This window comes from Cimex lectularius, unplaced genomic scaffold (genome assembly GCF_000648675.2).
Source record: "Cimex lectularius strain Harlan isolate CLEC.00 unplaced genomic scaffold, Clec_2.1 scaffold7, whole genome shotgun sequence".
Lineage (NCBI taxonomy): Eukaryota > Metazoa > Arthropoda > Insecta > Hemiptera > Cimicidae > Cimex > Cimex lectularius.
In genome coordinates, this window is record NW_019392731.1 from 3,547,141 (window position 1) to 3,571,705 (window position 24,565).

At 32.6% G+C, this 24,565-nt stretch overlaps 1 protein-coding gene across 1 annotated transcript; it reads left to right on the forward strand.

Moving 5' to 3' along the window:
* Positions 1-18,757: 18,757 nt before the first annotated feature.
* Positions 18,758-19,760, forward strand: LOC106668590. Its single transcript, XM_014397488.1, has 6 exons — positions 18,758-18,982; positions 19,117-19,181; positions 19,263-19,301; positions 19,377-19,509; positions 19,565-19,665; positions 19,732-19,760. Exons 1-6 carry the CDS (start codon positions 18,832-18,834, stop codon positions 19,756-19,758), a joined length of 516 nt encoding a protein of 171 aa, XP_014252974.1. The 5' UTR covers positions 18,758-18,831; the 3' UTR covers positions 19,759-19,760.
* Positions 19,761-24,565: the final 4,805 nt, after the last annotated feature.

A 24,565-nucleotide genomic window follows, 5' to 3' on the forward strand; every position in this document is an offset into this window, starting at 1 on the left:
TTCTTTTCAAGTTAGAACTATTTGACTCAACAAAGTTTGAAATATAAATCAATAAAAATAATGAATACAAGTTATAAAGTGCCAATTGTTAATTTAACGGTGAATGCGTTTAGAAGAATATTTTGATCTATTGAAGAGACTCTAGGTGAAAAGCGCGGTTTTATCAATAATAAACGACTTTGAAGATTAACGGAAAAATCGGAAAATTACTTTGGGGGAGAAGAATTAAAAGTATTACACTTTTCGAAGGTTGAAGTTGTTATATGTGGATATATTTTCAATTTGTATTATAACGTGCCTGGGAATAAAATCAATCTTATTTAATTTAATCTTCACACGAGATACTAGGATGCTAAAATTGAGCAATAGAATTCTTTCTTCAGTTGATATATTTAATTAAATTGGTAAGTAGATTTTTAAAAAAAGCACAAGTTCAAATGTAATTGTATGTTTAGGGAAAACCCATAAAAAATGGCACATAAGTTCATATTCAAGGACTATTATAAAGAGGACCTTCTCTTTTCACCTTTTCTTCTTCTTCAATATGATGCATCTTGTTTACATTTAGGCATACTTTTAACTTAGGGCTTTAAAAAAAATCATAATTTCATCTAGGCCAAATATAAAAGTTAAGGTACGAACTCAAATCAGGGTGGATCTGCACTATCAACATGTGAAGACCTGAATGTATTACCAGAAACGAAAGATCTACAAAAAACGAAACATTGTAACAACCAATACCATTTCTACAAATCCAATTTCTCCATCTTTATTTCCAATAAACTCTCTGCGAGAAGCGAATCACTGTTGGATAATAATTTTGTGGACAGTCTCGTTGAAATTTATTATAGATATTAAGACGGTTCGAATACTTACATGTACATATCTTCATTTTTATTGTCATTGTATAGAAGCCTCGACTCTATGGACTTGCCGGAAAGAATATTTATTACCTATTTTTAGTCTCTAGGCTCACAGTTCAAAACAAAACAATGTTTTACAAAGTAAAAATATCACCAACTTTGCTATAATTGGCCCTATACCCAGTTGTTTCTTTCTTTTTTTTCTACTATGGATTAAATATGGTGGTTCTTTTTCACATCACCTATACCTCCATAATGTTTTGAATATATATTAATATACTTGGAATGAAATCAAGAATGATTTTTTGTCGTTTAATTTTAAAAAATATTCCTATAAATAATAAACTGCTTTCTGAAATGGCTTCGTAATTGTAACACTCGCAATCTAAATACAATAGAGGCATGGAAAAGCAAAAATATTTATTACCATTATATGCAATAACAAAAGCACCGTTTACGTTTTCAATTACGTGACTTAATTGGACTTTCTTTCAGTGGGGAAAAGAAAATATCAGGAAAATGAAAACATCAAAGAATATATATCGCCATTCATTACTATTCTATTCTCGTGTTTGAATTGTTTATACGTACCTATGGTATACCCAGGAAACTTAAAAAACGACTTGAAATCACCTGTTTTGAATTATGTGGCGACAGTAGGAGTCAATTCGCACGGGAGAAAAATCTTATTTCCTGTTTTCCTTCCGTCCCACACATCAAATCTTAGTTCACGTTTACTCGTTGATATTTGTGTGAGAAAATCTCTCGGATTTATTAACGTTGAATACATTGAACGGTACTGGAAGACAGTTTCGGTGTGAACTGCAAAAAACCGGTTGGGTGCGTAAGGTGTGTCAATGCAATATTTTCGAAAGCGTTTTGTAATATTTTTATTGTGCATTTGTTAATGTTGTGGTTTGTGACAAATATATTTTTTTTCCGTACCTTGACCCGATTATTTTTGCAATTACATTATGCCACAAGTTGGTATTTCACAGTATGACCTGTTGAATAAAATCGAAATCGACGATCTTCAACATGCTGACAGTATTTATTTTTACTTAAATTACTACAAGTTCATTTCCATTTGGTGTAATTAGTTTGCCTGTAAATCAAGAGGGTAAAAGAAAAATGAGATTAAGTTTTATTGAAATCCATTTGGCTTAATTGGATTAAACCAAGGCTTCTCAAAATTATGTCAGAAGTTCAAAGATCATCGTCGGAGCGAAAAGGGGAAAAGGCAGTTTTAGCATAGTGGTTGATCTAAATTGTCAAAGAGGATTTTCAAAGCCGGTCTTGTTCGATGTCGAGGCACTTGTAACTTATAAATTATTTCATTACGCTTGCCTCGATTAGGTTAATGACAGTTGCGAGTTCACTCTTGTTTTATTTGGGAATAACCTTTTACACGAAACGAGTTTGGTGAAATTTTATAGAATTCGACAAAACATTGTAAATACATCGAGCCGGGCAATTCGACATCACCTGTTGTACGGAAAAAGGGTCAGAGAAAGTGTAAACTAGAGACGTGCTGCAGACTTAAAGAGAACTTATTCTCCACCGGCCAAGCACCTATTTCGCCCAGAGCCAAACATAAACAACAATCACTCCCTTTCCTACAAACGATTGCAGGATCCACTTCATCCCGACTTTTCCGAAATCTCCATTCTTCGCCTTTTGTTATTTTGTGAAGAAAACGTTGAAACTAAGATTTACAATGGGTTATCATGGGCTCAACTCAAAGTTACGATTTCTACATCTTAACAAAGCACTGAGGTAATGTATATTTTATCATTTAAAACGATAACTGCAATGTTATTTGCAGATTTATAAAACTCATTAGATTTTATGATAAAAGTTAGATATTAAAAATAGATTACATACTATTGGAAATAAATTTCCATCGTTTATAAGTCAAAAATGAATAGTTTAGTTGTTTTCTTCTTTTTTAAATGCAATTTTATAAATGTTATTTTATAGGGTTTGTTTTCAAACAGTGAGAACATGTTTGGTTTTACTTAAAAGAATAAAAATAAGTTTTAAATAAAAAATAAAAAGGACCACGCGCTCATTATTTGAAAACTAACCCTACCAAATAAAAATGAGTTTTTTGTTTAGTTTGCAATAATAATAACTATAGCCGAGAGGCTCCTTCGTGTTAAGTGCAAGACCTGCAGATGTCCCCCGAGGATATGAGCCGTAAAGAAGGAATAGTTCTTACCAGATTATAAGAATAGGTCATTCCCGGTTGACACATGAACACATGCTGGTGGGCCAATCCCCCCGCAGGTGTCCGTTATGCGGTAAAAAGTTTGCTCGATGTGTCCCACATAGTCGAAGCGAGTCGTGCCTTGGCTCCAGATAGGGCTCGAGTAGGCATGCCGCCAGATGTAAAGAGCGTTCTCGGACACAGCAGCGAGTTTCAGGGCCCCCTTTTTAAGGGAATTTGTAATTTGTGTATTGTACAAAGAATTTAAGTTTTGTTCTGTGTTTCTGTGTCTTGTATGAGTAAATTTATTTATTGGTATGAATAGGGAGGGGCTGATGGCGAAGTAGCTTCTCCACCGCCTCTCAGGTTGTGTATGACTTGGGTCTAGGGCGGAAAACTTTTAAACCCCATCGACCCCAAATTAGAGTAGTTTATTGTACTGAACAGATAGAAGGAGGTATATCGAGTACTCCATCTACCAAACAGTACGAATGCGATCAATGTATGAATGTATTTATTGGTGTGATTTTGTATCGAGTGTGTAGTGGTGTTTTGTTAGTGCTTCGGGGCTGAAATGACCTAGCTGTCGGATTCCCCTGTCAAAAAATAATAATAACTATGTACATAATAATGAGCAATTATTAAAATAAAAAATAATTCCAAACAAACATTAAAAAAAGTAGAATGTTTCAAAGACCATATTTATGAAAAGCCGGGCAAACCTTACGATATGCCAAGTAGTTACTTGCCGATAAGCTTACTAACGTCGGTCAGTAAGGTCTCCGAGCGATTAAGTCTTAGTACAATGGAAGAATACATTGCACTAATTGGCATGCTCGGGTTCCGCCCAGGTGTCGTCACAACAACTCAATCCTGGTCGATCTGAAGACTGATGTATAAAACCATTGGGGACTTTGACGTCAAAAAGTACTTTTGGACTTTGAGAATGTTTCGATAGCATTTTGCAGGAAGTAATAATGTACTGGCTGATAAGTTATAAAATCCCGGCAAGCCTTGCCAGGCTAATGAACTCATATAAACAATCCTTCCAAGTAACATTTAATCACGCTATTTGGAGTATTCCAGCGATCCATTTTTAGGCCCTTGTCTGTTTACTCTATTTCTCAACGTAATGCGAAAAGTATCCTGCTAATTAGCATAGTAAGCTGACCTGGAGCATTACGCTTCATGTAAGGTGAGCGCAATTGCAAAAGCTTAACCCGGATATTTAAAAGAAAAAAAATCGCTTTTGTCGTAGATTGGAACTAAAAATTAATATCTCCACAGTAAGCCATAGCAGCTTTTCCCAACGGATGAAATGCTATGTGTGTTCGGCTCATTTGCCGTTCCACCAGCAGTCAACTGACCATTTACCACCACCGCTTCATATTCACGCGTAACCTTTTTTTGTTGACAAGATTCAACCAAATGAGTCTGGGCATGAATGGTTTTTGAGATAACCATTTACCCGGTAGTATCTTTTTATCTTAGCGATGAACCGTGACGTACCACCAAATCGCTAGGTAATTTATTCGCACGTAATTTATTCTATTCTCTTGTTAAAAATTGGTTAATTAAAAAAAGTCTTATTACAATTCAATTTAGTAATCTTTATTTTGAGCCTCCGACCTCTGATTGGCCTGCCGAATGAAGAGAGGCTTAGTTGGCGAACGGTGTGAGGCCCTTCTCTTGTTTTTTTACAGTACCTTCTCGTTTTTCTCTCTGGCCGTGCGCCTAGTTGTTCTCAATTTAAAAACTTAGTTAAACGTCTTTCCCTTCTCAACGTATTTCTCCTTCGTATTGTAATACGAGAATATTATCTTCCCGAAAGCGCAGTTTATGTTTCACAGTCAAATTGTCAACCACATTTCCTAAACATTCCCGAAGGAAAACTGTAAGGCCTTGGACCGGACCGACGGGCGTTATTCTGCTGGAGCGAATTATAAGGTGAGTGAAGCATTGCTACTCTCGGCGAGTGATTTTGTCGTTTTCTTTTATGTTGTTTATTTAACAATTCAACTAGTTTATTTCATTTATTTATATTTTTAAAATTTTAATTACAATAAGTATACGGCTTAATCAACAGCTATTATGTTATCATCTTCATAAACAATATTTAATGGAATATTTTGTTTGTTCACAGCTAAACAATTTCTCTTAAAACAATTTTACTAAAAATGTTGATATGGAAACAATGAAGAAAATTCAGTACGGAGTATTCTTCCTCTGGCATCGATTTTATGAGATTTTGAATGTAGGGCTGTGGAATATTTTCATACTCATCTGACATCACCATTCTTAAATTTCTACAAATTCTTTGCATCACTGAGCGACTTTTTATCCTCTTTGACAACTGGTCTCCAAGAAGTTCGATAAGTTTAAGTCGGAAACTACATGCTGGCTACTATTAAAGCTGTTCTTAGTAGTCACCAACGATCTTAGCTATGTGGGGCTTTGCATTGTCATGCATAAAAGTAAAACTGTCTCCAATTAGAAGCATGTAAGGAACAAATTATTCTACCACATCTTCAATAAATCGCACAGCCGTTAGGGAACCCTCCATGAAGATCAAGTTTATTCGACCTTCCATAGAAATGCCTAAATACACGGGCAAAAAACCAAAATGCTTTGTAATTTTTAAATATAATGCTGAATTTTCTGAGTTTTTATATATTTCCAAAACGTTGGATCATGAAAAAAAATCCGACACGAAAAGGACATAACATTTACGTGTTAAATTTCCATTTTGAATCACGTTTATGTAAATCGTTGTACCTTTTATTTTATATTCATAGATGTAAATTTGTTCTATTGTAGACTATTTTGTTGTAATATGACACATCGGATTCGGGTTTTTTCCTTCGGAAGTATTGCCTCTTAATCCATTACAAATTACTCTTTCGTTCTGTCTATCTTTACTAAATACTTAAGAATCACGTTAATTTTAAAAGGATAATTTGACTTGCTAATTTTAAGCCGAATGGGGCATGAAATTTATTCCATCTTGACTTCTCCCGTCTCTTTCTTTGAGAAAATTGATCTTGCTTTGAAAAAATACAAAATCGGATTTGGTTCAAGTTCAGTCATAACATGAACCATTAGTAAGATTAGCATGACTTCACCGAGAGGTTTATTAATGATCTCTCTCTCTCTCTCTCTCTCTCTCATTTTAATGCTCAATAACGGGCAAATTCCAAGCGGAGGGTTCCTCGTTTCAGCCCGGCCAGGTATTTGATGCATCGACTTGGAGATTGAATAAAATTCTAAATTATTAAAATTCCAACGGGGAAAAATTACAGGTCGTATTTACAAGATCTTATTTTAATCTCGATTTATACAATGCGCAATTCTTTATTCTATTTCACTCCACGAACGCAGATTCGTTACAAAAAAATTATNCATTTAGTAAATTTTTTGAAATCGCAGGAATGTGTTTATATAATTTAAAATTTCACTCATTTGGTAAATTTTTTGAAATCGCAGGAATGTGTTAAGTCGTCAACAAAATAGCGAATTTAAAAGTTCGTATTAGTGAGCAGTTTCGCCGACCATTTTTCCAGGCAGAAGTAAGCGGAGTGAAAGTATATCTGTTATGGGCTAAGCCTGGCTTAGCTCGGGGCACGAGACCCCCATTTTAGATATTTACAGAGACCCATAAAAATACGTTACAGATGCAAAAACGGGGAAGAGTGATAATGTGCAAAATATCAAATGGAGCTTTAAGCTGCTTTCACCCGTTCCTCCGTTTGTTTTTTATCCCACTTAAATATGGGCAACTGGCAGTCATTTATAAACTTGGCTTACCAAATATTTTGATAAAAGACATTTTAAACCAATAATATAAGTCATTTTTAACCTATATCATTTTTTAAAAATCATATAAGGAAAAACACATAAAGAAGTGATTTAAGGCCACAAATGAATGCTCATGAATTAGATATAGAAGGCGATAGAAATAAATACACGTCATAACAAAAATGAGCATCTAGAACAACTGTGAAAATACTATATTAAAAAACTAATATCAATTAGCTGCTAATGATAAATTTAAACACTTACAAAAATGATACTGTGCAGGTTAGAAAAACTAACTAGAGAAGAACCTGTAGATTGTGATCATTTGGTTCTTCAAATTCTGGTTTGGTCTATCTGCATTTCGTCTTTCCTAAGTGTTATTTTTTAGTCCCTTTTGTAAATGAATTTATTTCATTTTAGCAGAAAAACGTATGATATTACAAAACTGCGAATGAAACGGACCAAAATGATTAGAAAAGCTACTGGTTTATTTGACAGCGGTGGATATAACACAATTTTGAGAGGAAATGATTTCATTTTTAAAATAATAATGAAGATGGCAAGTTAATAATTGAGAGAAAAACTTTCACCCTTTAGGAATTAACGGTTGGTAGGTTAAAGGAATAATTTATAAGTTTTTCACCGAGTGTAGCAGATACTGTTGAAAATGATGGCTAAAAACGGAAAGTGAACCCGAGGTAAAGGAAAAAACCAAAAAGTGCAAGTCAAAATAATCACACAAAGCTGTAAACCGAAAGAAATAAAAAATGCAACTCTAAAATCTGAAAGACACTAAATAAGTCTGAGGCCGTCACCACTTAACAATTACTTAATTAATGAAATTACATAAATAACAAAAATGAACCGGAAGAAAAGGTCAGAAATTTAGAACACTAATTGGAGAATTATAAACACTGAAAGATCCAGAAAATTCACAACTCGCCAACTTACAGGTGCCATACAATGAGTGTGTTTCATGTAAAAACAGATAAAAACAAATAGGTCGTAAGAAAAAATAGGCCTAAAAGGAGTGGGTAATGTAAGGAAAGATTGGGAGGAAAAAACAAACCAATGTACAGTGTAAGGAAAGAAATGTATACAATCAATGGGCAGTGTTAAAAATGTATAAAAATAATGAACATTGTAAGGAAATATATGAATAAGAACAGTGGTCCGAGTAAGAATTGATTTGTATAAGAATTGAAGACAGTGTGCAAAAAAAGATATGTATAAAACAGTGAACAGAAGAGGAAATTATTTGCATAAATACAGTGGACTGTGTATAAAACAGTGTATAAAAAGGGTGTGCATAAAAGAGTGGATAGATTAGAAAAAAAATAGATTTGCATACAGAAAGTTGACAAAGTAAGAAAAATGGTATAAGAAAAGAAGAATAGTGGTAGATAAATGGGAGATTTTATCTGTGTTTTATTTAACTCTAATGCTTTAAAACGGGCCAAATGTAGTTGTAATATATAATTAAAAGTATTAAGGGTGGACGCTTTTTTCTCTTTCAGTGTAGTTTTTCCAAAAATGCTCGTGTTTTTTTGAGATAGTAAATGTAATAGTAAAACTCAAATATTTTCGTAAACAATGTCGCAAAAATATAAACAAAAGTAATATTTGAATAAAAAATGTGCATGATTTCATGACAATGTACGTATTGTAACACCCTATATCATTCATTTAACTTATCTCACTGTCGGGCAAATGGATAAAAAAAGTCCCCACATTTTTACGGAATATTATTTTTAATCTCGATTTACCCAGCAGCACATGCTCTCATACATTGTAGACATACGCACAACAAACAAACAAATATATCACATACGCAGAAAAAACAGACGTACCTTTTTTTAAAAATAAAATATGAACAAATACAATAAATATGCAAAAGACAACCAAAAATGAATTATTTGTCGTATGTGACTGAATACATTACATTTTTTGAATTTAGACTAAATTATAATATTGTATATGAACTTAATTTTTATTTTACTTAAACATTCAAGGTTTATCACACAGATCTGTGTATTAAATTTCTATAGTGTACTTGACTATGTTTCCTACATTTGATAACTTGCAGGTTAATTGAAAAGTTATTGCCTAGTTTAATATTAAATATGTCGTATGTCAAATACTAAATAACTTTATAGACTGTAATGCTAAAATATCCTTTCTTTGGTATTAACTCACCGAATTATTTATCGCTATATGTTTTTTAATAGCGTTAACCTATGTAAAAATCATATATGTAATAAAAGCTGCTATATTTTCATTTATTCTGAGCGATGAATAGTATTCTCACCTCCAAAAATTTATAGCAGTCTTTCAGGTGATTCTGTACAGCGCTCGATGATTTCTTGATGATATTATCACATAGATGGGATATTATGCTGTTTAATAATGGATTCATTCTGGCAATGATGTGAAAAATGTTTATCAGGCTAATTCGATGTTGACTGATTTCATACGAAAAACGAAAACTTGTGTTGTATATTGTTAACAATAGTATTTTATTTTTATTGTTAATTAAGTTATAATGCCTACTGACAAACTAAACGAATGTTAATATTTTAATTGTTTAAGTATTCTCTTCGTACCTTAAAACAAAACAACATTTTGAGATCTATTTCTGGCTTATTTCATGATTTTTGCTTATATATTGGGTTGTCCGGAAAATAATGCAGGATTTTGGTATTAAACAAAAAAAAAGAAACTAGTTACTTTAAAGCAATGTTCTTTAATCAAAATAATTTCCCATANTCATACAAATGAGTAATCCTGTAAACGTAAACAGAATATTTTATATAGATTTTTTTTAATGAAAACTTAAAATCCTGCATTATTTTCCGGACAACCCGATATTATTTAATGATAACATAAAGCATTAAGAAAATGTAGTTGTTCATTTCATCAAATATGAAGCATATATTTTAAAGTATTTATATAGTAATTTCGGGTTTCCCGCATGGCCGTACAAATAAGAAAAATTATAAAGTTTTGTCCTTAAATTAAAGCTGTTACGTGATACCTTCAAATTTTCTTTTAATGAGGCAGTTTTTTTTTCTTACAAAGATGTTCTCAATACAACTTTGTCTTTTTTCTGATGGAGATTGTATATTATATATCGGCAATCTGTATTTGACGGTTTTTAATTATTATTTTCAATTTGGATAACGAACCTTCAAAGTATCAGTTATCTTCTATTATGTAAAATAAGAAATTCAAAAAAAGGTTTTCTCTCTTCAATGTATTTCTACATTATTATATATTAGTCGGTTTATTTTAATTTCTCGTAAAAAAATAATATGCAGAATCGTAGTAAGTGAGATTAGACATATAAAAAAGTGCGATACCATTTCTAGAATAATTGGGGAAAAAAAATCGGATTTGTTTTAAGCAGCATAACCCAAAAATGGCTATTTTCTGTTTCGTATTCAATGGCTTAACACAACTGAAAAAATGATCTACTTTACAGATAACGTCTTTTCATATTTATAACGTTTTGTGTACCTCATTTAATTTAATACGATATATATAATCTTCAAATTAAATAAAAATGCTGAAACCCATGTTTAAAAAAAAATTTAAACTATATAAAATATATTTTTACTCTTAGATTGTAGGGTCCGTTAAGCAAGAATACGAGGACATGAGTTTTATCTGTTTAAACCTAGTATCTTACAAATTAAAAAAAAAAAAAAAAAACCGCCTGTGGTATATGCTTGTAAATTGTGTAGTCTACTAAAAAAATACATTAAACCTTTTTTATTTTTGTATGATAAGAAGATTAAAAGTGATTGTTGTTCTGTATTTTATCTACAACAGTGTGGTGTTAATTGTGCTAAATTACAAGTTTAAAAGTCATTTTTTACTCAATCGACTTGCCGTCTCGATTTTTCATTGGATTTTCTAATTGCTAATCTAACCGATTGTTTTAATGTCATAAATATACAAAAATTATTATAATAAATATTTAATTGTAATAAATTCAACACTTTAGTCAATTCGTCGTTTTTTGTGAATTGTTTTTCCCGCTTTTGTTTTGTTTTACTTGCATTCATTTTAAATCAATCGCTACTGGCTAATATTGCATCAAACATTTACAAAGTAAATTAATAAGCTGATAATTAGTCACACGCAAATAAACAGGTTTTAACAACCATTGATTGATCTTGCGATCATAAAAATTAAACGTCATTTTTGATTTTCCCATTACATAAAACAGATCGTATTTTTAACTTCATATCAGGCGAACTTTGAGTATTAGCCGCCCAGGCATGGGATTTAATTAGGGGAGCTCATTTTAGAAAATTAATTAATCACAATTAAGGGTCGTTTGTCGGGACAATTGTCGTCTGGTAATAGAATTATGTGGAAATGTCGGACTGTCGACAGTGAGTGTTGACATTTAATTTCCCTTGGGTCCAATCAACTTCTTGATGTCAACACTTGCCCGCGTCGACGAAAGCCCGCAACTCGGGATGGCAAGCCGAAGAGAGCTGACAATGAGAACGGATTAGCGGATTAGTCAGTTGATTATCCAGATGGCTATCCTTAGTTTCATTTAGAAATCGTATGATTTTTTGTTGGTAAAATTATTTGAAAACTGATCGAAAAATCCATTGAGTATTTTTTTGAACGTGAAATAACTGTTCATTCACTTTCAGAAAAGTGGCAGATAATAAAATTCTAGGACGTAGAATGACCTTATCCGTCGGACACCGCGGTATAACATTATTGATTTAATAAATGTCAATTGTATGTTAATAGTGAAGAACCGCTTCTTCTTGATGATTCGTTTAACCTTCAAAAAAATCATCGATAAAAATATAAATCAATAATTTTTATTGGTTATTTGTCGAAAATTAAGCTTCCTGCAAAAAGACAAAAACACGTGTTCTTCTACCTCCTTTAACTTGGATGTAATCGCATTTCCCTTCTTATCTAATCCGATTTCCAGCTTACACGGCGTACTACATCGATTCTGTTGAAATAAGCGGTGCACATAGAAGGGAAATTATGATGCGCCCCTTCTTTATATTCAACCCCTACAACCATGGCACTTTGTGTAAACATATTTTTCTTCTTACGAAAAGAACAAAGCGCTGTGAGATTATAAATTGAGGTGAAAAAAATGCCAGCAAAATTAAATTACTTTATATACTGTAAGAAAAACAACACAGTTTAGCTTTAACATAAATAACCAAAAGTATAAAATTTTAAGCAACTAAAAAGTAAATGTTCTGTATAGAACAAATTTTAGTTCATATCTTATTACATTTGGATCTGTGGTTTCTCCTGGCATTAGCTCATTGTATGTAATTTTTATGAAGGATAAAGGTGTGTATTATCGCTGTGGTTTCATGAGAACAGTTGATTGTTGTTTATAACCTCACATGAACAGAACAACATACTTCTCTCTCATAACTTACGGTTAAACGCGACTTAGTGGCAACAGGTAGATATCTGGATAAAGCCCTGTACTAAAACACGAGCTCTTTTCTCTGTAAATTACAATTTAACACGTTTTTCTACTTATTGTTTGTTCAATTTTTGTACTGTGAAAAAATGAAGATGAAGATGGATTTTTAATTTCAATTCACACATGTGTTATGTTTTAATTTTTGTTTTCATTATTGACTTATTGAAAATCAAACTTTAAGCGTAAATGTGATAAATTGAAGTTTAACATACTTAGGAATATATTTATATGACATTATTAGATATATTTAAAACTGGGAAAAATTAGTAACTAAAAAATTTTCAATGACCATACGTTAATCATTTTGGGCTAAATAAATTGAATTTTATTATTTAGTTTCTTAATTTTCAGATGCAAGGTTGTGCTCATCATCTTTCTGTGAGTAGATCTTTTCCCTGAAAAAGATGTTTTAATTTTAATCAGTGGGATGGTCTTAGTGATGGTGTACATCACGATATTTACATGTTCTGCAGTGGTGAGAAACCGTGACTAATAAGTGACAGGCCGCCATATTGAACCTTGACAAATTTCTACCCACCTCCGGCTAAGGTCTAGCTTAAAAATACTTAACAAATAAAACTGCTGAAGGTTGAGGAGAATCTAGTAGATCTCAGACCTTAACGAAATTGAGTCTTTTTTTGGCATCGCCGTTTGAGCATCCGCCATTTCTTTTTATTTTTTTTCTCTCTCCTTCGCAGCATGTGGAAGCCCGAAGGGGCAAGCAAGGCGCAGCAGGAAAGCGGGAGAATGCCCAAGCCTGCCTAAGGAGACCAGCAGGGAGTCTTTATTGAAACCAAATTTGCAAACAAAATTACAACTGTAGGAAATAGGCTTGATAGTTAGGAAAGAGAATCGAGGAATGAGGAATAAAAAGCTATCATTTTTGTTTTCGAAGAATGTGATTTGTGCCAATAATCGGCTAGGTGTAATTGACTTTGTAAGAATGCTAGGAAAACCAACAGACTATAAACTTCAACCGGTCTTATCGGTCTCCGTACTCAAAATATTGAACAAGAAAATAATAAAATGCGCACCTAATCGTAAAGTTTCAAATTTATATATAGCACAAGTTAATAGTCATTGGGAATAGGCATTGGCAAAAAAGTTTTTCTGTGCAATTATTGAAGCGCGACGGAATGGTAAGCACGGCATCCTGAAGTACGAGTACGACCAGCTCATGATCAAAGAAAAAGTGGATCTTGTTATGCATGCTAATTGAAAAAGCACGGTCAGCATCCCACAAGGGCAAGGAAAGTTCTAATATGTCTCACTGGTATCACTAAGGAAACAAAACAATCGGAGTACTCTAAAAATTCATATCTCTAAAGGATCTTTAAACTTCAGAAAACTTCCTACAACCCGTTCTTCGTAGTTCGTTTAGGTAGCCTTCTTCAAGGTGTTTTTATTTACAAATTTCGTTCGACATCTCATAGTTTTACGAGGTGTTTGGCTAATTTAAAATGGCGCATTTTACTATTTATACGTTTTTACCGCAAAGGGAAAACCGTAGTTCATGCTACAAAAATTTGTGATGTGTGTGGTGATAAATGATGATGTTTTACATCGATTTATCAACGGAAAATTTTGATTTGGAAGACGCCAAACGCTTTGGTTATCCTTCGTCCTAGATAATGTTCAAAATTCAGCTTTTGTAATAAGCCACGTGAACGATGTGCGACATCGCAGAGACACTTCAGCTTTCTCATACAAGCCTTTTAGCCGGATGTTTGTCGGACCGATATATTGGTTTTTTACTTCATGACTGAAACCGCATCTTCTGCTGCGGTTTCCTCCTAAAACGCAATGTACACGGCTCATTTGTAAAATATTGACGGTGATGAAAAATAGACTGCTTACAGCAATGTTTCTGAGAAAAACGTGTCGATAATTGTTAACATCTTCAAAAAACAGGTTATACTCTGTTGGGTATTCATCGACCTTGTCCGTTTGTGGTAGGTAATCTTTTTCCCAAATATGTTGCCAGATATATTTTACGACAATTTGCCACTCAAATCACTCATCTGATTGGATCTAGAGCTTCTATATATTAAATAATCTTTAAAATAGCGTCAATAACGCGCAAAATAAACCTCATCCTCATCCGTCTGATGTCCTTACTTTGCTCTTTCATGCTTTCACTTTACTAGGCCCTACAAAACTCTATATATGAGAAACCCTTTACTTCAGAAACACTTTTCACTACTGCAGAAATCACCTCGATAAATCCATCGCTCAAAACATCGAGAAATTCTGGGTAGATGGAATTTCAAAATTACGTTATGATGGGAACAGTTAGTGGAACAAAATAGTACCTACATTGTTGATTAAATATTATCACTTTCAATTTAACGAAATTATGTAGCCTTAATAAAAATTATAATACATAAATTACGAATATGGCGTATTTCTACTAAGTGATGAATGGATGGTGTAAATTTATTTATATCTACATCGATATAAGACATATTCGTCAGTTTGGAGCAATCTCTAGCTAATATTCCTGAGGACAAAACACTCTCAAAAGAGAGATTTAATATTTGAGGCAGCAATATGTAGAAAACCGTTTATGTATGTTTGATACTTTATCAAAGGCATTTTATACCATTTCCGATGGGGAGATTTGGCGATTGGCCGCAAGGTGTATTTGTTCAATGCAAGGGCAGCGACGATGTGTTGTTAGGTTTCTAAACAAAAAATCAACAAATTCAAAAATTATATNTAAATCGAATTGGATAGTTAATAAAGTCAACCGCTCAAAAATGAATACGGATATTTGTAATAAAAATTTTATTATGTTAATTAAATTAATCGATATTATTCTTGTTAGTTGGATAAAAAAAAAATAGAAAATTCAAACCAAAAACAAAAAATGTTAATCCTCAGTTTTAATTACGGATTTACTTAAGAATAGTAAACATGAAGATTACTCATTTTTGTAAACAAACGCCTTTTCTCGTCTTTTCTCCATTTTAATCTAGTTAATTTCTCTTTAACCATTGAAAGGTGTCATCTTCAACCAGAAGTTCGCAATATCATCGTGAGAATGAGCTATCAAGGTCACCGACAAGTGGATATCGTAGAGGCAGTGGTCTCGATTCCGAGAAACTGGAAGTACCAATAGAAGGCTTGGTATTGGACCACAGCGTATTACGACGATAAGGGACGACAGAAATATAGTCATTGTTGAAAGACGGAGCCCTTTCCATAGTGCCCACCAATCTTAAATGAAGGACAAGCTGTATTGGCAAGCCCTTTACCAACCCAAAAGATTCGTAATCGTTTGTGGTACGATCGCCTCACCTCGTATGCCCCTTTGAGAAGACTAGCAGCAACAGCCCGCCATCATCTCAGGAGAACATAGTGCAACGAGAGCCTAGAAGAGAACACCAATTGGAATTCTTTATTTACTGATGAGTGTGGTTTCTGTCGGTATAGTGATAGCAGGAGCCGAAGAGTCTACCGAGAACAGGGGATGCACAATGCCTCGTTTCGTGCTCCCTTCAGAGCAGTTTGTAGGAGGCGGTGTAATGATCTGGGCTGGGATTTACACTGGAGGATGAATTGGACGCCATATTGTTGACAATCTCACCGTAGTCCGGTATGTCCAAGAAAGTATGGAGGAATACATCCTTCAAACCAGGAACCTCATTGGCAGAGATTTTCGATTTCTGGATGACATTGCCGGACCTCATAGAGGCAGAATTGATCATCATTGTCTAGAAAACTTGGGAATTATTCATCTACCCCTTCCCCCATTGTCTTTAGACCTCAAACTCAATGAGCTCAAGTCTTATGCTTTGCAGAGAAGGCGTTTCGATCACCATCCGCACACAGTTGACCTGCAACAACTGAGTGCAGTGTTGCAACATCCATGGAGTGAAATTATGAAAAGTTATGACTGACAACGTTATTAACAGTATGCCTAACAGGTGCACAGAGGTTTTAGCTAACCGAGGACATTATACACGGTATTAATTGTTTAAACACTATTGTGTCCCATAAACAAAACCTTTTATTTTGTTATTTTTCAAAATCCCTTAATTAAATTTTCCATCAGTAAAAAACGTAAAGATTTCTAATATATTTTAATGCGATTTATAATAAAAACAAAATGCAAGGGAAAGTAAATACTACAAAATTGGCAATATCACTATTCATTTTTGATCAATTTAATACTGGTGGGTAACACATAAAATTCTTAGAGACCCATAATCTATTTTATTGCTGAAATTATACATTTTTAAGGCTTACGTCTTCGTGACACGTACAACTTTCGTTTAGGACAGCTACATCATGTTTATTTGAAAATTAAACTTTCAAAATCCACAATTATCACCAATCTAATGTAATTTATAATCAGCCCTGAGGCTTTATAAATTCATAACATTCATAAATTGCATATCCTGAAACCATTTGGCAATATTTTGGTTAATTTATGTAACTTTTTCACTTAAAAAATAGTTGCTGTTTAGAAATAATAATTTATTGAACATTTCATAATTAACAATCATGGCTATTTGCCATTAATTAGATTATTTTTTTAGAAATTCTTGGTGTTAAAAGCGTATAAAAAATATTCATCATAAGGCCCAGACGGTAAAAGGGGGTAGGTAAGTACGCCGGTCGTATATTCGCCACTTTCTGCCTCTTCCAGGTTTTCCTTCTTCCGACAAAGATTAACAGTCCACTTCACCAATAATTTACATTTTCTTACTCCGTACTCCGTCTCTGGGGCATTACTCCCGACAAGTATTCTTTGTTTATTATTTATGTGGAGGTGGTGGAAATTTTGGCCGGCTTCAAGCTCCGATGCCGAGAGTTAATGACGGTGCAAGTGTCTCAAACGACCAGAAAGGATATAATTGCGAGGGAGGTTATTAACTTTTCCCCTAAAGCTCGTTGACTGAAATACAGTTGCTGTCGAGGTTCTTTGATCTATAAGATATAAATAATGAATTTTTTTTTCTGAAAGTGTAATTTTTATCTTTTTCTTTATACACCTTTGAATTGAACTGGTCGACGTTTTTAGATTATGAATGTTAAAACATTCTCGGCTATGAATAATAGTTTGATTGTAGAAAGTTTTTTGGCCAGCAAACTACATTTGTCACCAAGCTCTCTTCTCCTTTGATCGATATTTCTAAAAGTAATTGGGGAAGAAGCCGTTTATTCACGCTGATAAATTACATTTTTTCACACATACATACATTTTATTATCTAGAATACGCGATATTTTCCTCCTTTTATTTGCAAAAGAAGCGCCTCTATTCACGCCAGTAAATTACTTTCATAAAAGTCATATAAAAGTCAATAAAAAAGGACGTTTATCGAATCGTGAGGATTCGTTGTGGCAATTAATTTTTGATATTGTGGCTATTGTGACAATTGATGAGAGTGGTTATTAATAAACTTTAAATTTAACAGAATTGAGAATTTTTGTTCAGCCTTTAAATTTAGACGTAGCTCTTTTATACAGATCTATACAAATGAATTTATGTTACATTTAACTTTTCAATTAATTAAGGTGTTGGTTGAGATAAAAAAGTCAATTTCACAAGCGGGATTCGGACCCACGACCTTCGGCTTAATACGCCGCTGCTCTACCACTTGAGCTATCGTGACTTGATCCACATGGACACTAACTTCCCATCTTAACCCTCCGTTTTGAATTTTTCCCACCTTTTTGCCATATTTTTAATCTCAACCAATACCTTAATTAATTGAAAAGAATTTTTTTGGTCAAGCGGACCACGAAACATAATAAAATGTAATAAGCAAACTGAAGTATACTTCACTAAATCTCTACATGGCCATTTCATTTGTCGCCGAGAATCAAATAGATTACACGGCATTTGAAAAATGGCAAAAAGGAAGGAAAATTCGAAAGGTTGGGTTGGGTGGGAAGTCGGTGTCCGAGTTGATCTAAGTCACGATAGCTCAAATGGTAGAGCAGCGGCATATTTAGCCGAAGGTCGTGGGTTCGAATCCCGCTTGTGACATTGACTTTTTTATATCAACCAATACCTTAATCAATTGAAAATAATTTATTTGGTCAAGCGGACCACGAAACCTAATAAAAAGTTGCATTTAACATTTTCTTCATTTTTGAGATTTGCATTAGATTAAAGTAAAAATCACCTGTTTACACTACTAGTCTCACTCAGTCGATGTACTTAAAAAGTTACTTAATCTTACGTTAAATATATTATAAAACTTGTCGGTTAGTAACAAACTTAAGAAGAGGGTTTAATAACTTTATTTAATTTTTATTTAAAAGTTTTATTGTATCTAATACCTTGTTTTCTATGTACAAGTGATTTTTACAGTGCCACCCAATCAAAAAGAATTAAATTTCGTTTCGATTTAAAAGTGGAAGCCTGAACGATTTGTTGAGAATTAATAATTCAATGTAACAACTGATAAAATTAAAAACATGTGTAAATGCTCGTACGTTGAATTGCACTATACACGAAAGAATGATTTATTTAAGTTTGTTGGCACTTATTATTTTTGGAAATGGTCATTGCCAAAGTACAAGGCCAAAATTGGAGCAAGACAATGTCCTGTATACAGAAGAAATAGACTTTGCTTTTGATTATTGTATAAGTCACAAAGGTTTAGCTCCAGGTACGTTTTTCTTGTTGCAAATTTAATTTGATTTGGTTAGATTGTATTGACCATTTGAGTATAAACTATGTTTAGTCAAACTTAAAATTTATGTTGATATGAAAATTTATTAACATATAGTTTTTGTTTTAAAGAAAGAAAATTTGAATGGTTTTTCAATTATTCTTTTCCATTGAATAACGAACAGTCAAACAATGAGGTATTTTCTTTTATGAAAATAAATTTATAAAGTATACTGAGTTAACTATTGTTCATGTGTTAAATAAAAATTCTAATTTAGGTATCTGGTTTATCCTGTGTCTTGAATAAATTAGAACTTGTAAGTTCCAAATTGTAATAGTGTTAAATAGAGTGAATCAATTTTATAATGACAATTTTTCATGACTGAATTCAGATCAAAGATGGGCTAATAAATGTTGAGAAAGTGGCTCTATTGCTTCGTGACCACAACTTTAGATATAATGAGCAATCGTGGATCAAGTATTTCAGATATACCATAACTATGGCTGATTATTGTCACTTTAAAGGTAACGAAACATTCATAGATCTAAACTATTATATCTCCTATAAAATACGTTTTAGTTCTATCGGATAAGGCTAATCTGGCCTACAACAAGAAGTGGACAAACGAAGAAAATGCATCTGTACATTTTGTACAATGCGTAAGGAAGAAAATGGAAGAAGTAAAACTTTTAAATATTTTTAAAAGTAATGTAGTATGTTGTATAATTTCAAATATTTTGTTCTAGGGGACTTTTGAGTATATTAGAGCATAAAAAAGAATAATGAAACTACTTGATTTTATGTAATAATATTATTTATAAAAATTTTAGCCTGTACTGGATGCTATCCTTTTAAAGCGTGATTTTAAAGGTACTAAATCGAGTTGAAATGTTTTATAAATATAAAAAAAGCATTACAGCAAAGCAAACAGCAACGGTACGGTTATTTAAAGGACTTTTGTAAAATCATCAGTGAACTGTTTCTTGTGATATTACTGACAGTTTAAATAATAGTAAAGTATTGGATTTTGAAAAGAAAGCCGTTTTGAATCATTAAACGGATGTTTGGTGTATAAATTACATTGAAATAAAAACTGTTTGAAATAATCAATACTATCGTGCAATATTCTTTAAACTGTCAGTTTATATAAATAATCATGGTATGACGCAATCGTTAGTCCACGTGCTTTACAAATATAAATACCGGTTTAGAAAAACGGAGCTTTGCTTTGTTGAGCCTTCACGTCCGATCAGTCATGTGCGATTTTAGTCTAATCAAGCGCCTTACTAACGAGAAATTTATACTTTGAGAGTTTCTGTCTTCGAAGTGAGCCAAATGAAAATGTTGGTGTTATTTTCTAGCCAATTTTTTTTTCTTTTGACTATTTATGGTTTTTTAATGAAGTAATCCAATCTTTTTGGTTCACTATTTTTTCATCAACACAAAATTTGAATTATTTTTTATTAAAACCCAAAACATATTGAAGATACAATTAACTTGTTTCATGTGCTTTATATTTACCACAGCTTTGGTCTTATGCAACCTCTTCAAGTCTTTTAGGCTAGAACGAACCACTATTTCTCAGTAGACAATGTCAATTTTCTGTTTTACATTTTGTTTGGGGTTGATTCTATGACTTAAACTCAAAACTTTTGAACTTTATTGTAACGGTGTACTAAAATATTATACGGAAAGAAAGAAGATGGAATAAATAAAACAATTCTACATTTATATAAAAAATTCTTCGAATTAACAATCAAAAGAATTACGAAAAAAGAACAATCTTGTCTTCCAAGTGTAAAGTATTGCAATAAAATTTAAAGTAATTTTTGACATGGGAGTCTCTCTGTCGGTGTTCGATTGACTCAAATTTTACGTCGACAAAAAAAAATACAATTAATAATTTGACTAATAATAATTACATTAATTCCTTTCATTATAAAACCATATTTTTCTTCATTTAATTTATAGTAAATATAACTATTAAATTAAGGGTGAGCAATTTAGACTGAAAAAGTTTTAACATACTCAAAAATTAAATTATAATAATTATTGTTGGCGATAGTGCTTTTTGTTATTAAAAAGTGTATCTTTAGCAGCCAGCCTTTCATCATTACTAAAATCCATGATCTTCTATATAATCAGATTGTGCAATAAATTGAAGACAGTAGGTTTGTATTCCTTCGAAGACTGTCAGCGATGAGAATATCATCAGCGCACATCACACCTTAATCAATACATAACCGATTCTGGCTCCTGTTCTGAGTCCTGAGCAGAGAGATTTTATAACATTTATGTACTTTGTCGAAACACCAATATTAAAAGTTTGGAAATAAACGATTTTCTGTCCACTCGGTCAAATGCTGCTCGAACGTTTACAAAAAAAAAAAATCTTTCTACCTCTTTCAAAGTAACGGGGTTTAATAATATTATTATATAAGAAATTGTCAACGGGAAAATTGGTTTGTCTAAAATCGACTTGAAATTCAGACAATCTTTTCTCCTCCAAAATATTTATAAATACAATTATTAAATGAAATGCGAATTTGTGACAGAAAGAAAAATGAAATAAGGAAAGAGATAAAATGAGCATAATATTAGAACGAGGTATTGCCTCATGGGTCTATGGGTCCAGAATTTTGACCCCAGTAAGTGCAAATCAAAATGTAAAAAGATGACCTCTAAGAAACAGTAGTTTCGTCTATCCTACACGGTCTGAATTAAATTGTTGTGTAATGGATTTTTGTTTTCGAGGGATTAATTGGTTAGATTGAAATATCGTCATATTGATGAAGTTTGGCAAAGATATGATTCATTTGAAAAAAATGTTTAATTTACAAAATTAAAGAATACTTCTTGAAATATTTTGAACTAGTAATGTTAACATGTTTTCCTATTCAATTTTGTCTGTAACAAGCTCTTAATTTTCTAACGAGCTAAATGAACACGGAATTTTCCCAATACGGTAGCTTTAATTATTTGCTCATTCCGACCTTGGAATAATTTTATTCTCCAACAGTTAAATTGCTTGTCTCTTGTTTTCAAGATCAATTTACTCTTTTTTGCAATGCAGTTATTTCATTTTCCTAATGCGCCCTGAGTTTTAATGTGTTTTTCAAATATGCAATCCGTGTTATTACCGCGACAGTAAGGTTTCTGCGATAATATGAATAATAAAGGAACTTCTGCTATTTTCTGCCTTTTCGCTCGTTTCCCCTGTCCATATTGTAGATGAGGATCCTGGAGCCATAGCGGTGAATTATCCTGAAGTAGAGAGGTATACGACGTTTGTACATTTGTTTTATTTTGTCTTTATCATACGCGCAGTGAGCAGTGTATAATATATACTTTTATAATAAACACAAACAAATAAAAACCATATATAAACGTAGCGTGTTTATTAAAAAAATAAATAAATAAAATATGTTTTGCACCGGTCATTTTCAAATTATTAATGATGGACCTCGCAAAAGCACGACGGAGGAAACGAGTTTATCTTTCTAATCTCATCAGTATGTATAAAGAAAAAAACGACGTTATTTTGTGCATTGGTATGTAAAAAAATTATACTTACACGTCTATCTGAAAATATTTTAGTCTTTTTTAAATTTATGATAAGTAAAAGAAGAAAAATAACTCTACACAAATCGGGCACCATCAGACAAATCTGATGGAAGCGGGGGCTGTCTTGAATTTAGTCAGTGATAACTACAAGGTCATTTATGGGAATATTCAAGATTACTCACATTAAAAACTACTGTATTATATGCATGTGTGAAACTTGGATTAGGTCTGACATTATTATAATACCATCAAATATAAACGATTTTTCATCTTTGAAATCACCAGCCATCAAGGAGAAGTGTAGACATGATTTATCATTCAGAGATACTATCCAATTGAAAAATGTGAGTACTAAATATTTGCCAATGTAAATAAAATATTATTTTATTATATTTTTAAAATAGCAGCGAAAGTGTGAGAGACAGAGATTTTTTATCAATTTTTACTACAAGTAAACTGAAAAACAGCCAAATCGGATCATTCACCTAACATTGTTTGTTTTTTTAGTTGTTGTGTAACAAAAATGATCCCATGTTAAACTTTTACGAGAGTATTTCAACTACGAGGTTATTTGAATCCTCAGGGTGCCGGTGTTTTTGAAAAAAACAAAAAAACATTTGTAAGTATGTCGGGTTCGAATGCAGTGCCGCTGGATTCGAACCGGGGAACTTTCCCTTCAGTGATGCATGGTAACTTTAAATGCTTTGGAAATTAAAATTTAAGCTATAGAAAATGTTAAATCTTAAAACAATTGACGGGATTATTTACGTTGATCGCTTCAATCCCAACCGACTCCCAAGTGAATGTAGTGAATTTCAATCTATTACAGCATAAATTATTTCCTTCAGAAAGCTGAAGACAGAGGTGATTTATCACTTGTTGGATGGCACGCCAAGACGGCAGTGTCGAATTACTGATTGAGAGAACTGAAATAACGCCCTATTAATATAAAGAGGTAATATGCTCCGTATTACATAATATAAAGATTATAAGATAATTCCAGTTTTTTGTTGTTTCGTTGAATTTGTTCATGCGTGTTTAATTTTTCGTCAGTAGTATGTTAAGCGGAAGCAATTTATATAAAACTGTTAAACTCTTTGCTAAAAGGAATTAAATTACATTTCGTCTCTAATTTACGCAATTAAAACTATTGATATCCAAAAATATAATAGCTACTCAACCAAGCCAATATAATATAAAGATTATAAGATAATTCCAGTTTTTTGTTATTTCGTTGAGTTTGTTCAATTGTGTTTAATTTTCCGTCAGCAGTTTGTTAAACGCAAGCAATTTATACAAAACAGTTAAGCTCTTTGTTAAAAGGAAATCAATTACATTTAGCCTCTAATTTACGCAGTTAAAACTATTGTGTATCCAAAAATATGATATCTACTCTACCAAGCCAGCTTTATTTTTAAATTGAAATTTTAATAATGGTAATTTTATAAAATAAACTACAAATAACATATATGAACAATCCAAATGCAAGTATAAACACGTTTTCAGCTAAATGTGAAAGACGATAAAAGCCGGTGAAAAAAAAGAAGGCCAATAAATTGCTCGGAAAAGTTGAATGAATTGTGTCCAGAACCCTCGTGTAAACTACAAGATCTTTTGAAATAGAAATAGTCACCGTCGGGCATAACTCCCAGACAGGATAATCCTAATCAAGCTGCTCTCCGACCTTTTTTCCCATAGAAAATTCAATCTTTCCTCTCCTCCTCTCACATTTTCCTCCCCGAAAGACCAATAAAAGTGGCAAAGTTGGAACTAAAAGATTAAAGATTTAATAAAAGCCGGTGTGCCCAAAGAGAGCCGACCTCGCAATCCTGAGGGGGCCTATAATACGACTGGGCCAAAACACAAAGCGGCCTATCTTATACTTTCGTTTTACAACTAACCTGTATGCAAAGTTAAAAATATACAAACAATCGACAGAAATAATTTTGAACGGAAAAAGTTTTAATTATTGGTTTTGCTAATTAAACCTATTAAAATTGTCATCCTTGGGCCTTC